Below are 14,847 nucleotides of genomic sequence, written 5' to 3' on the forward strand. Positions count from 1 at the left end.
AGATAACGCTGAAAAAAAAAACAATAGTCGCTGGGAAAATAATAAACGCTTGCAAAAACATCTCTGAAAAAAAAAACGAAACAAATACAAAAATACAAGTCAAAACAATTTATTATCTTGTTAAACAATCACAAAGCTGTACCTTAAACTAAATACATGAAAAAAAAAACCTAGTAAACACAAACATAAATACGTTGTTACCTATGTTCTTTTATTAATAAGCCAGATTAATCAGGAAAAAGCGCAAACGCAATCCCCTTCTACCGCAAATCATGCAGCCGAGTATTCCCATATCTGGGGAAATCGCAGGAGTCAGCACATCCAGAGTACAATGGATAAACCTCGACCTAGAAAAACCACTCTTCGAGATCATGGTATTTTTCCTGCCACATAAGTATTAGTTACGGCTCCCCCACCGCCCAGCACCCTCGAGCTCGCCCCACTCTGCACGCACGGTCACTTCCCTCGCACCACCTCCGCACACTCAGCACCTGTTTGTCCCCCGGCCCGGCTCGTCCACCCGGGGAACAACCTCAGGAACCTCCGCGTGTGCACACGCAGGACACCGAGGCCCGGGAGGAGCGGGACCAGCAGCCTCCGCGCGCCGCTCATCTACATACGCCACGCCCCCTGCCGGGATGCCCCGGATGTCATGTTCTTCCACGCGGGGGCGCGGGACCTACTAACCCCACCCGAGACTCGCCGGTGTCTCGTGAGGGGAACGCGTGGGCGAGCGGCGATCCGTCTGGACCTGGAGTGGGAACCTAGGAAGACACGAGACCGCAGTGCCCCTCAGTTGAGGGGTGGGTCTGGACTCGGGTCTGGTCTCACCTTCCTTTCAACAAGAAGAAAATATCAGCCCTTTTTTGCAGTCGCCTGTCTGAACTCATTTTCTAGTCATGGAAAGCTCAGAAAAGACCTATTTACCGGTTGACATTAAGCGCTAATGCCGCCTTAATAGGAAAGCGTGGTTATGTTTATTCACGGTGTCTCTCTAAATAAAAGTGACGAAAGTGCTTCGGATATGTAGCCTATCCTAGTGATGCTGGAAGGAAAACTCGGGATTCTGTTGCAGAGAGAAAACCAGGTGAGAGCGCGAGCGGTCGCCTCCACCGCACCAGGCGGGGGCTCCCGGAGCGCGGTGCTCGGGGTCAGGAGCCCTTGCCCTTGGGCCTCGCCCCCGCATCCCACCCCAACCCCCACCCCCGCCTGCTGCCCCAACGGGCAGACACTGAGCGGCCCCCCAGGTGTCCTTTGGTCCTTTCCGATCTGACTCGGTCAAAGAGAAACACAGCAGACCGTAGAGAAAGTGCTGAAAGCAGACTTTATTCAGTCAGTGAATACTGACAGCAGGGGAAAGAGCTGATCGAGCTCCATTCCGAAATGGGCGAGGGGATCGGAGCGTTTTAAAGGGAGGATGAGGGGGAGGGGGCTCAGAAGAGGCAGCAGTGAAAAACCACAGAGCTGGTCAGTAGAGAGGCAGGCCAGCCGTGTTTGTCAGCGGGCAGTTACTGAAGTTAGGATGGGTCCTCGCACACAAAGTGGGAGACAGATGCCCTATCCTTCTTGCTTACATTTCAAAGGAATGGCTCCCAGTCTTTGAGAGAGACCCTTTGGGCTGTAAGAGAACCATCTTTACAATTGCAAACCCTGTTAAATGCTCTAACAAAGGGCAGTTAGGCTACCTTCCTGGCGCTTCAGTGGTTAAGATTCTGAGCTCTGCATGGGGGCGGGGGTTACCCTGGCCAGGGAACTAAAATGCAGCATACAGAAGCCAAAGGAAAGAAAGAAAGAAAAAACGGAGATCAGGGGCCTGTGTCAGGTGTTAGATTTTTTGAGACAGGATTATATATATTATATATACTGTAGACTCTATTCGCATGTTATTACAGAATATTGAGTATAGTCCTGTGTGCTATACAGTAGGTGCTCTTTGTTTATCTGTTTTATATATAGTAGTGTGGATATGTTAATTCCCAATTCTGTCTTCTCCCCACCTTTCCCCTTTAGTAACCATAAGTTTGTTTTCTATGTCTGGGATCAGACAGACATTTAAATGGGGGTGGAGGTCAAGGCAGGGACAGGACCTTATGCTGCTGAAAGCCAGGCTTGAGTCTGGTCAAGTCTCTTAGTGCAGAAAATGGTTTGGAGGGGTTGCTACCTTGCTCTATTTTGTGACCAAAGAAGATAATTCTGCACATCCCCCTGGGCAAACCCTGGCTCCTGGCCCCTTCTTTTATATCCTGATCTTCCCTTTGACAGTACTGGGCACTTTTCCACTCAACAACTATGTATTGAATACCCCATGCCAGACACTGTTCAGGAATTTGGCAACAAAAAGGCCTCTTGATACTCATATTTTACTTAGAGAAAGGGGTGTGGGGTGGGAGAAAATTGACGAGACACAGTAGGTAAATTAATTAGTATGTTGCTGCTGCTGCTGCTAAGTCACTTCAGCCGTGTCCGACTCTGTGCGACCAGAGCTATGAAAAAAGAAAAGAAAAAAGACAAAAAACCAAGGAGGAAAAGGGGATGGGAGTTGCTGCAAGGAGGCAGGTTGCTGTGTTGATTTCGGTGGTCAGGGAAGGCTCCCTGGCGAAGGTGACAACGTGAGCAGACTGGAGGCTAGTCATGGGGCTGTCTGAGAAGAGAATCCCTAGCAAAAGGTCAGTTAGACCAGTGGGTCTGGAGAATAACAAGGAGGTCCTGAATACAGAACAAAATTTAAGAGTGGTACCGAAACTGAGAGAGGTGACTGTGTGGAGACAGGAACTGAGGGTCGTGTAGACCATTGTAAGGGTTCAAGTCTGAGTGAACCAGAAGTTTCCAGAAGAGAAGCGGCTTCATCTAAACCCTCTTGCCCACGCTCCTAGAAAAGGAGAGAAAATCACTCTGGCTGTAAAGGTGGCAGAGCGAAAGCAGGGAGATCCATAGGCGATCCGCGGAGTGCAGGCAAGATGATACTGGCTTTGAAGGGCGGCACAACTGCCACAGCAAATGATACCATTTTATTCAAAGGAGTATTTTGAACTAACGACACTTGAAGAGCACTTAAGGGGCACTTAAACGCTCTCTTCAAAGGGGTTTCCGACCAGCCCTGACGGTCTCACCTCGGGCGTCCCAGTGTGGTGTTGCGCCGTTTCCGGAAAAAGTAAGGTCCCCGGCCACTTCGTGGCGCGCACCCTTCGATAGCTCAGCTGGTAGAGCGGAGGACTGTAGATCCGACACGTGTGGTCATCCTTAGGTCGCTGGTTCGATTCCGGCTCGAAGGAGGTGCTGGTTGCTTTTGCTCCCCAGTGAAAGGCACCCCGCCCCCGGCGCCTCTGCCCCGCCCGACACCCTGCGGCAGCGCAGCGTCCTTCCTTCTTGGCCAGAGGCGGGAAAGCCTTTCGGGGACACCCGCACAGCCCCGCGTTGGCCGTGGCCTGGGAACTCGCCTGCGCCGTCTCCTGCCCGTAGGCCGCACACAGGCCCACAGCGCGGTGGCCTCCGCCGCGGGCTTTTATTCGCTTTCCCACCCCCCACTCCCGCCCAGGCCCACCAAACAGCAGCTGCGCTCCAAAAGCCCTGGAGCGAGGCCAACAAGCACCCAAGCCATCACAGAGTCGGACAGCAGGGCACCCTTTCTGAAACCCCCTCAATGCCGGCTCAGGCCCCAGCTCTGCCCCCTAAAGGAAGGTCACAGTCTCTGTTTCTCCCAGTCACAATGCTTCAACCTCCCAACCTCTGTCTCTCCGTCCCTGTCTTTCATATGGTCTCTGCAGGTGCAGACTCGGGGAGACAGAAAACCTTCCCAACCATCTTAATCTATTTGTGGAGCAGAGCTACCACCCGGAGATCTTCGGAACCACTGTTAATGGAACAGTAAATGCGATGGAAACAGAAGATTGAAAAGTAGTTGCTCATCAGGACTTGCCCTTATTTGCTGTCCTGAGACCACCATGAGAAGACTGACTTAGCCTATTGGAGGATGAAATATGGGAGTGAAGATGAAATATGTCTGCTGAGGCCCTTAGACTAACCTGCCCCAAATGTCCGACAAGCTGACTGCAGCTGTATAAGTGAGCCTACGTCAATGCCACAGAACTGCCCAGCTGAGCCCAACTGCAATTGATAACCCAAAGGATGGTGGGCAAATAACATGGTTGCTATTTTTTAAATTAATTAATCACTTTATTTATTTGCCTGAGTCAGGTCTTAGTCACCATTGCCTAGGCTTAGTTTCTTTGCAATTTTTAACCAGGGGACCAAGGAAGTCACCCACATGGTTACTATTTTAAATTGCTAAGTTTTAGAGTAATTTGTTACACAGCAGTAGATGACTGATACACCACCCTAAGCAAATAATGAATGTTAACACCATCAAGAACTGAACAAACTGGCTTCACATGCTTCCAATGTGATGCCCACAGGAGGACACTGGATTAACTTGATAGGGCTATCATAATAAAGTACTACAATCTGGGTGGTTTGAAACAACATAAATTTATTTTTTCACAGTTACGAAAGTTAGAAATCCAAACTCAAGGTGTCAGCAGGACCATGCTCCCTCTGAGATTCTGGGTAGACTCTGTCCTTGCTTCTTCCTAGCTTCTAGAGGTGACAGTCAATCCGTGACTTGCAGCTACAAGTCACTGCAAGACCACTACAAGACCACTGCAATCTGTCCTTTGTCATTACATGGCATTATATATCTCTGTCCTTACACAGCATTTTCCTCTTATAAGGGCAATATTCTTACTGGATTAGGGCCCACCTTACTGAACTTTTACTGAAAGAAAGCTGAGGGCCGAAGAATTGATGCTTTTGAACTGTGGTGTTGGAGAAGACTCTTGAGAGTCCCTTGGACTGCAAGGAGATCAAACCAGTCAATCCTAAAGGAAATCAGTCCTGAATATTCATTGGAAGGACTGATGCTGAAGCTGAAACTCCAATACTTCGGCCACCTGATTTGAAGAACTGACTCATTAGAAAAGACCTTGATGCTGGGCAAGATTGAAGGCAGGAGGAGAAGGGAACGACAGAGGCTGAGATGGTTGGATGGCATCACCAATTCAATGGACATGAGTTTGAACAAGCTCTGGGAGTTGGTGGTGGACAAGGAAGCCTGGCCTGCTGCAGTTCATGGGGTCACAACTGAGTGACTGGACTGACTTAATTATATGTACAAAGATTCTATTTCCAAATAAGGTCATGTTCATAGGCACCAGGGATTAGTATATTGAGGTGTTTTGTTTTTTTTTTCCTGGGAGAGGGGTGGCAGGACACAGACATAATTCAACCTGTAAACGGATACAGTATCATTTATGTTGTCTACCTGTCAAAAAATACATACTTGAATGTAATTATGAGGACATATAGGACAATTTAAAAATCAAAGGCTATTCTACACAATAATAACTGGCCTGTAATTTTAAAAAATGCCTGCATAATGAAATAAAAAAGACAGGGCTGGGAGTTATATCAGATTAAAATATGTTAAAAAATCAGGATACATAATGTAACACGTGATTCTGAATTTCCCTTTGCTATAAAGGATTACTGTTCATACTGTTCATGGGGTTCTCAAGGCAAGAATACTGAAGTGGTTTGCCATTCCCTTCTCCAGTGGACCACATTCTGTCAGATCTCTCCACCATGACCCGCCCATCTTGGGTTGCCCCACAGGCATGGCTTAGTTTCATTGAGTTAGACAAGGCTGTGGTCCTAGTGTGATTAAATTGACTAGTTTTCTGTGAGTATGGTTTCAGTGTGTTTGCCCTCTGATGCCCTCTTGCAGCACCTACCGTCTTATTTGGGTTTCTCTTACCTTGGGCGTGGGGTATCTCTTCACGGCTGCTCCAGATGTTACTATGTGTTATCCAGACAAGAAAGTACAGGTAGAAGCCTGAGGAGCTTGGAACAGGTGGAACCAGGGCTTGGAATACAGCCAAGTTGCTTGCCCCACTTGGTAGCTGTTTCTTTCTCAAATGGGCATTATTTTTAAGCAGATAGGGTGTTGGGGGGGGGTCCCATACTCGAGAGGAACTGGTTCTCTCTCTTCCCAAGAGGTCTCAGGAGACAACTCCTTGTAAAGAGACTTCTGTCATTTTAGAACATCACTTGGCGTGGACCTCGATCACCCGCTTAAAAACATCCCACCAGCAGCGCAAGCAGCGGGGACAGCGCAGCGGGCGGAAGAGACCTTTGCAGGAAGCCTGCTCTGGGCCAAGGCGGCTGCGTGAGGCCGAAACCCAGGCGAGATGGGAATACCAGACCACCTGATCTGCCTCTTGAGAAATTTGTATGCAGGTCAGGAAGCAATAGTTAGAACTGGACATGGAACAACAGACTGGTTCCAAATAGGAAAAGGAGTTCATCAAGGCTGTATATTGTCACCCTGTTTATTTAACTTATATGCAGAGTACATCATGAGAAACGCTGGACTGGAAGAAACACAAGCTGGAATCAAGATTGCCGGGAGAAATATCAATAACCTCAGATATGCAGATGACACCACCCTTATGGCAGAAAGTGAAGAGGAACTCAAAAGCCTCTTGATGAAAGTGAAAGTGGAGAGTGAACAAGTTGGCTTAAAGCTCAACATTCAGAAAACTAAGATCATGGCATCCGGTCCCACCACTTCATGGGAAATAGATGGGGAAATAGTGGAAACAGTGTCAGACTATTTTTCTGGGCTCCAAAATCACTACAGATGGTGACTGCAGCCATGAAATTAAAAGACGCTTACTCCTTGGAAGGAAAGTTATGACCAACCTAGATAGCATATTCAAAAGCAGAGACATTCCTTTGCCAACAAAGGTTTGTCTAGTCAAGGCTATGGTTTATCCTGTGGTCATGTATGGATGTGAGAGTTGGCCTCTGAAGAAGGCTGAGCGCCGAAGAATTGATGCTTTTGAACTGTGGTGTTGGATAAGACTCTTCAGAGTTCCTTGGACTGCAAGGAGATCCAACCAGTCCATTCTGAAGGAGATCAGCCCTGGGATTTCTTTGGAAGGAATGATGCTTAAGCTGAAACTGCAGTACTTTGGCCACCTCATGCGAAGAGTTGACTCATTGGAAAAGACTGATGCTGGGAGGGATTGGGGGCAGGAGGAGAAGGGGACGACAGAGGATGAGATGGCTGGATGGCATCACTGACTCGATGGACGTGAGTCTGAGTGAACTCCGGGAGTTGGGGATGGACAGGGAGGCCTGGCGTGCTGCGATTCATGGGGTCACAAAGAGTCAGACACGACTGAGCGACTGAACTGAACTGATCTGATAAAGGATTACTGGAGAATTGAGCAAATGGAATGTCTATAGAATAAAGAAGGTATCAGTGTTAATTTCTTGACTTTTATCAAGAAACACTGGGGTTAGATAAGAAAATCCTCTATTTTTAGGAAATATTCACTAAGAAAGAAAACTTCCTGAGACAACCAATAATCAAAAAGGGTGCTTGGGACTTCCCGGGTTGTCCAGTGGTTAAAACTCCTTACTTCCACTGCAGGGCGGTGCCGGCGTGCGATTCCATCCCTGTCGCGGGAACTAGCATTGCCCCCACCAGACATCTCGACAAAAAAAAGAAAAAGAAAAAAAAGGGTGCTATAACACGTGTTCTAGGATCTTTGAGCAGTCAGGACCTCAGGAAGCCTTCCCTAATCTTAAAATCTCCAGTCATGCCTCTCGCCTCCCTTTGCTCCCTAGCACGGACCACCCATGATCGCGCAACAGTTCGTTCAGTCGTTTTGCTCACGTTTGGGGAAGAGCCACTTGATTCCGAGAAATAATCTTCATGTACGAAAGAGGAAAAGACAAATCTGGCGGTTGAAAGGGCAGCCTAGTCCTTCAGGACGAAAACGTGATATTTGCGTGTATTTGATTTTCAGGGACCATCCAACACCTCACCCAGCCCATACACATCTACCCCTTACAGGGACGCTTTGCCCTGATAGTCTGATTTTCTTTCGCTGTTGCAAGATTAGATTACTACATAATCTGAGAGAAAGATCATGGACGAGGACTAAATTTCATGCTAAATTTATGACGAAACTCTGCTCTTACTATTTAACGTCCGATTGACATTCTGTTGCGTGTCAGTTTCAGTAAAAGAAAAGTGAAACCAGACCCAAGCCGGGACCCACCCAGGTCCCCCCTCAACTGCGGGGCGCCGAACGCCGCGAGCTCGTCTTCCCTGGTCCCCTCTGCAGGTCCCGACTTGTCGCCACGCGCCACGCCGCCACCCCCCCACCCCCCCACCCCCGCCATCGGAGATATCGGCGCGTCTCGGGTGGGGTCAGTGGGCTCCGCGGTCCCCAAGGCGAAGCAAAGGACGCCGGAGACACCCACGCAGGGGCGTGGCGTATGTAGATGAGCAGGCGTGCAGAGGTTGCTGGTCCCGCTTCACCTGGGTCTGCGCGTCCTGCGTGTGGACACGCGGAGGCTCCTGGGGTTGGTCTACGGCTGAGCGAGGCCACGGCGACAGGCGTGCAGGGGCAGAGGGCCCGGAGTGTGCAGAGTCGGCTGAGGAAGTGACCGTGCCTGGAGAATGGAGCGAGCTAGAGTGTGCTGGGCGGTGCGTGGGCGGAAACTCATACTTACCTGGCAGGGGAGATACCATAATCACGAAGGTGGTTTTCCCAGAGCGAGGCTTATTCATTGTACTCTGGGTGTGCTGACCCCAAATGTGGGAAGCTCGACTGCATAACTTGGGGTAGTGGGGGACTGTGCTCGCCCTTTCCTCTGGTAATTGTGAATACAGATAAAAAGGTACTTGCTTGGTGTCTGGGTATGTGTGTTTCAATGTTTTATACCCAAAGGGATTTGTAGCAGTGCTCTTTGTTTTTGTTTTCTGCTGTAAACTTGATTTGCTGTTAGCTATTGTTGTTGTTCAGTGCCTCAGTCCTGCTGATTCTTTGCCACCCCATGAACTGCACCATGTCACCTATAGAAGTTTGCTCAAACTCATGTCCATTGAGTCAGTGATGCCATCCAACCGTCTCATCTTCTGTTGCCCCCTTCTTTTCTTGCTCTCAGTCTTTCCCAGCATCAGGGTCTTTTCCACTGGTAGCCAAAGTATTGGAGCTTCAACTTTCCAATGAACATTCAGTCTTTCCAATGAACATTCAGGGTTGATTTCGTTGCTGTCCAAAGGACTCTCAAGTCTTCTCCAGCACCAATTGATGCTTCTTCCAAAGCATCAATTCTTTGGCTCTCAGCCTTCTTTATGGCCCACTTCTCACATCTCACTGGAAAAACCATAGCTTTTTATGTGGACATTTGTAAGCAAAGTGATGTCTCTGCTTTTTTAATATGCTGTCTAGATTTGTCATAGCTTTTCAAGGAGCAAGCATCTTTTAATTTCATGGCTGCAGTCACCAACCACAGAATTTTGGAGTCCAAGAAAATAGTCTGTCACTGTTTTCATTCTCCTCCCCCATCTATTTGCCATGAAGGGATGGGACCAGATGTCATGATCTTGTTTTTTGAATATTGAGTTTTAAGCCAGTGTTTTCACTCTTTCCATCAAGAGGCTCTAAGTTCTTCACTTTCTGCCATAAGGGTGGTGTCATCTGCATACCTGAGGTTATTGATATTTCTCCTCTACCCATAAACAGTGAAAAATCAATTCCTTTTACACTATGTGCCCACTGGAAAAAACTCATCCAGTTGGAGCTTCACTGGCCTCAGGCAGGCTTGCCTCACCTTTTTCACTGATTTCCTCCGGTCACTGTCCTTGCTCACCACATAAACTCCTAATCGTTCACATCCTTGATTCCCACTGCAACCAACAATGACTCCCCAAGCCATTTCCACAGACCAGGTTGCTCCTCTTCCTCTCAAAGCATAAAGCATCTCCTGAGGGAAACCATTTTTTTCCATTGCTGTCCTGTCTCTGCCACTAGGTGTCTTCCTCTTGCACCTCTGCCACGCTAAAGCTTTATGAATGCCACAACTCAATCGACAGCAGTGAATCCAGGGTGGGCTATTTTTAACAGGGACTAGCAGTGAGCTATGGAATGTTTCAACTGTTCTGGAGGTACAAAGTAAATTTTTGCCCTAAGACTTGAAAGAAGTAACACACATTCTTTCCCAAGACCCTTGGATAGTAATAACTCATTTATACATGTATTTATTAAGCATACCTCACCTCCCCACACCCATAATCATCACCTCCAGTTTACCCCATTCCATCAAGCATTTGAAAATGTAAACCAAAAGGTCAGGAGATGTACTTTCCACTGTACTTCCTTCCTAGAAAAAGGCCACCTTGGTAGAAACAGATTAGTTGATGGCTGTGTAGCAAATTGTGAACTTGCTATTTTTTAGCATTGACACAGCATCTTCACATTTCCAAAGCACTGTACCAACATTTATTAATCCTCACAACACCCCTGTGAGGTAGGTCAGTATATCCTTCATGGTGGAGAAACAGGCAAAGAGCTCAAGTGAACCCTGTGGTCTGAGGCCACAAGGGCAGCTGGTGAAGGGACTGCCCCTGAATCCAAAGGCTGGGGGCCCTCCACCCCACGTTCACCCACTGGTGGGCATCACAGGGGCATATTCTCACCAGTGAAGGGCACATGGAGGACAAAACACAATCTCTCAGCCAACACAAACATGGACAATTCAAACGCAGAGGAACAACAGTAACAGAGAGAAACATTGAGCAGCACACCAGCGAGGCAAGAGACAAGCAGCAGAGGAAGTCTGGAACCGTAGTAACTAGCCCTGAGACCCAGGCAGGCGGTCTTCAGAATGGTTTGCAAAAACAATTAGGAACACACTGGAGGGGTGACCAACCCAAATGCCTGTGGTTTCTACATGGGAGACAACTTAGAGTGGAAAAATCCAACCACTCAAGCTAATTTTAAACTAGGAATAACATAATGGTCATTCACATTAGAAAGGTCAATAATATTTGTAAAGTAGCTACTGACATTACCTTAACTTTGTACCCTAACTTTTATTCCAAATATTCCAACTTTTCCCCACTGACAAGTGCTACTCCCTATAGCAGGCCTCTTTCTCTCTACATACCAATCTCTACTCTGGCATATGTCTCATGGTTAATTGGCTGAGCTAGAGGTGGAATCCTGGAAATTATAACAGACCAGTCTCTGTTCCAGTTTTACAAACAGCGGTCTCTAACCTGTCTCTGTCCAATTCCATCTTACACGAAGTGCTCAAAGCACCCAGAGAAGCAGTTCATTCTTTTGTAAAGCGGTGAACTTGGTTCCATATGCCATTTTAAAAGAAATAAAGAAAAGCTAAGACCTGCACTGTAAAAGCATAGTATAGGAGTAGATTATAGCTACTCCAAATTTTAGAGTGATACAATGACCACAGAGTTAAAAACTATCACTGTTATCACTGTTTATTTGACAATAGTTGGTTTAGTCTACAAGTTTAAGGCAAACATACTAATGCATTTGCTTTTCTTCAGAAATCATACTTATAAAGAGTACATAAAGCCTGTCCCAACACTTCTAAGAAACGTTCATTAATTAAAATAAGTCTGATTAAGATGCTTTACCAGGATACAAGAGTGAACTATGGTGGTGTATAATGTTTTTTTTAAACAAAATTAAAAAAAAAAAAAAGGTAATGGCAATCCTTATCTTTGTTTAAACCATGTATTTTTGAAAGGGTTAAACTTCAGAAATTATTTAAAGGTAAATAAGATTGGCAGCCAAAAGGAATACTATTCATAAAATAAACAGTTATAGAGGCTACTTAAAAAAGACGGAACTTTGGACTTCTGAAGAGGAGGGGGGCACGATGATGGGCAACTGTCCAGGGCGCAGGGCGCAGGGGCCACCACGCAGCCCGCAGACCCGTGGGTGGCACTGAGCCATTATTTTTCAGAAAAAGGGAGAGGAGATGCACTCTGTCAGCTGTTTCTTTCGTTTCCAGTGAGCAGTAAATGCCTAACATCATTAAGAAAAAATAAAATCTGAAGGAAGGCAGCCCTTTTTAACTGGAAGGCAAGAGTGTGGCTTATGTGTCTCCATTGAGCACTGCCAGGCAATTCTGCAGCAACTGTAGATTACCCTGCAAAGGAAGGGAACAGCACCAGTGAGCTTCAAATAGTGTGAAAGAGTCTTACTGAAAACACATGGCATTAGAAATCACATTAAAATACCAGAACTGTGAAAACAGTCATTATGTAGAAATAAAGGTTTAAAGACATAAAATTACAGAATCTGTTCCATGCACAATAATATTTTCCACATACTAGATGCTTCAGCAACTTTCTATCTAGACGAATATATTAATATTTGGCAGGCACTAGTGAGGGTTATAAAATATGCCCTTTGTGTACAGATTAAACTACTGGGCATGTTCTGATGGTAGCTTAGACTTATAGCAGTTTTATAAAAATAGTAAGATCACACAGAAGTATTCTACAAAAGTCATACCTAAATGCCCATTTATAAAACATGTGAACTGGCATCCAAATTTAGGAACATACAAAAGTAAATTTAAGTATATTTACGTTACAGTAATATATTAACAGGAGTGAAGGAAATCCTTCTCCTTAGCAAGTCAACTAAAATGTATAAAGATGGAATTAGAAAATGACCATTTGGCAACCATCACAAATTAACTGACTGAGGCAAAAAACATGAATGGATGCTATTATGAGACTTAAAATGCCAATACTGTAGCCATTAGCTATGTATAATTAAATGCATAAAAATATGCATTTTTTAAATGCACATTTTTAAAAAAAAAATAAATGCAAAAAAATATGCATAATTAAAATTTCTGTTAATTAAAATTAAATGAAAACTCAGTCCCTCAGGTGCATTATCCACATTTCAAGGGGTCAACAGCCACACGTGACTAACGCCAACCACACGGGCAGTGCTAATGAGAGTACTTCCACCACGGCACGAAGTTCTACTGGTCAGTGCTGGTTGAGTGATGAGGTATTTAACAGTCTCAAGTACCTCCCCACAGTATACCTCTTAATTCCAAAGTATAAAACAGCAACTCAGCCACTGTGAAGCCTGCAGACATCACTTTAAGCAAATGATCAATGTTGTACATTGCCAGTAAGGCAGCTAATCAACAGCATGTATCTCCTCACATGAGATGCAATGAGACCATCTGAACATCACTTCTGTGTGGGACACCTTCCCAGAGTGCAGAACCCAAACCCAGGAATCAGACAAACCCAAACTGAGGAGCATTCTACGGGCCTGTATCCAATGCTGCTGCTGCTAAGTCACTTCAGTCGTGTCCAACTCTGTGCGACCCCATAGACGGCAGCCCACCACCAGGCTCCGCCGTCCCTGGGATTCTCCAGTCAAGAACACTGGAGTGGGTTGTATCCAATGCTACAAAACACAAAGACTCAGCAACTTCCCCAGACACCAGAAGTCTAAGACGACAGGTGCACTGAATGCACACGATCTCTTCACTCCTACTGGCACAACTAGGGAAATGTGAATACAGGTCTCTGGGTTAGATAACAGAATTATGTCGATATTAATTTCCTCACCTTTATAACTGACTATTTTAAGAGAATTACTTGGTTTTAGGAAATTCACACGGAAACGTGTAAAAGGAAGAAGCATAGTATCTGCAACTTATTCATACGGTTTACGACAAAAATAGGTATGTACAGGGATGTGTGTGTAAAGAGAAACAGGGAAGAAGGGAGAGAAAAAGACAAAATAGATGTGATAACATGCACATTTGGGGAATCTGGGTGAAGAGTATTCAGGAATTCTTTGTACTTTCCTTGCAACATTTCTGAAAGTCTAAAATTAAGTGAAAATAAACAATTTTAGATGTTTAAGTTACTGTCAATTTTTGGCCGGTATAAGAACAGAACTGTGACAAATGACTCTAAGCCTGCCTATCGTCATGAAATTACCTTCTTACAGCTGCACCCCCCCAACGGGAACCGCCGAGTCACGAGATGTATGTGCTGCAGGCTGACACCTGCCGGATGCCCCGCAAAAGGTGTACCTTGCTCTGCACCTGCAGTAGGGTACGTGGGGACTCACGTCACACCCCCACAGCTGGCTCATCACTTTCTTTTGTTACTGCCCCATCATACATTTTTATTTCCTTAATAAAGAATCTGAGCCTATTTTCAAGGAAACAAAAGTGACCTAACTATCGAGTTTTCTGTTATAACTAGACTTCAATTATGTGGTAGAGTCATATATGTCAGTTATAATAAATAAAATCCAAAGTAGTTTCAAACATCTTGCTGTAAATTTAACCATTATCTACTCTTTCTGGAATGGTTTACTTGGATCCTGGGACCAAAATGAGATTTTGTTCAGACTTACAAAATCAGTAAGAAATCTGAGACAACAGAGTTCTCCAAGCTTGGCACTCCTGACACTGGGGCTGTGATCCCCTCTTGTGGGGGTTCTCTGTGCATGGGAGGATGTTGAGTAGCAACCCTGGCCTCTGGCCTCTCCATAACCTACCCATCCCGATTGGTGACAACCATAAATGTCTCCAGAAATTACTGAATGTCTTCTGGGGGGCAAAATCACTACTAGTTTAGAACAACTGGACTAGAACAGCTGTGAGAAACTGGCACCCAAAGAACATACCTCAGAAAGAATTTGAAAAAGTACAAAATCTGGAAACCAGAAGCTAACATCAATCTATAGCATGGGTCAGCAAACTCTTTTTGTGAAGTGCTAAACAGTAAACATTGTAGACTTTCAGAGACGTTTGGTCTCCGTTGCAACTACTCAGCATTGCTGCAGTAGTATGAAAGCAATCACAGACAAAGCCTAAGTGAGTAAGCTTGGCTGTATTTCAATAAAACTTTATAGGTTAAAATTGACTTTCATGTAATTAGCATGTCAAGAAGTATTATTCTTTTGA

At 45.6% G+C, this 14,847-nt stretch overlaps 1 protein-coding gene, 2 non-coding genes and 1 pseudogene across 4 annotated transcripts in view; 2 read left to right on the forward strand and 2 right to left on the reverse strand.

The window, feature by feature from the left end:
* Window positions 1-232: 232 nt before the first annotated feature.
* LOC129634637 (U1 spliceosomal RNA) lies at window positions 233-398 on the reverse strand. Its single transcript, XR_008705815.1, has one exon. It is a non-coding gene; the product is annotated as a U1 spliceosomal RNA (small nuclear RNA).
* Window positions 399-3,182: 2,784 nt separating this feature from the next.
* TRNAY-GUA (transfer RNA tyrosine (anticodon GUA)) lies at window positions 3,183-3,272 on the forward strand. The gene is given in 2 exon segments: window positions 3,183-3,219; window positions 3,237-3,272. It is a non-coding gene; the product is annotated as a tRNA-Tyr (tRNA).
* Window positions 3,273-8,575: 5,303 nt separating this feature from the next.
* LOC129634644 (uncharacterized) lies at window positions 8,576-8,727 on the forward strand (annotated as a pseudogene).
* A 2,616-nt stretch (window positions 8,728-11,343) lies between these two features.
* Window positions 11,344-14,847, reverse strand: part of SNX6 (sorting nexin 6) — a 48,049-nt gene continuing 44,545 nt past the window's right edge. For both annotated transcript variants that reach the window (XM_055555418.1, XM_055555417.1), the window contains one exon: window positions 11,344-12,036. In XM_055555418.1, coding sequence (XP_055411393.1) covers window positions 11,983-12,036 — 54 coding nt within the window. In that variant the 3' untranslated portion in view covers window positions 11,344-11,982. The remainder of the gene's footprint in view (window positions 12,037-14,847) is intronic.

Source organism: Bubalus kerabau, chromosome 19 (genome assembly GCF_029407905.1).
Source record: "Bubalus kerabau isolate K-KA32 ecotype Philippines breed swamp buffalo chromosome 19, PCC_UOA_SB_1v2, whole genome shotgun sequence".
In the NCBI taxonomy this organism is placed as follows: domain Eukaryota; kingdom Metazoa; phylum Chordata; class Mammalia; order Artiodactyla; family Bovidae; genus Bubalus; species Bubalus kerabau.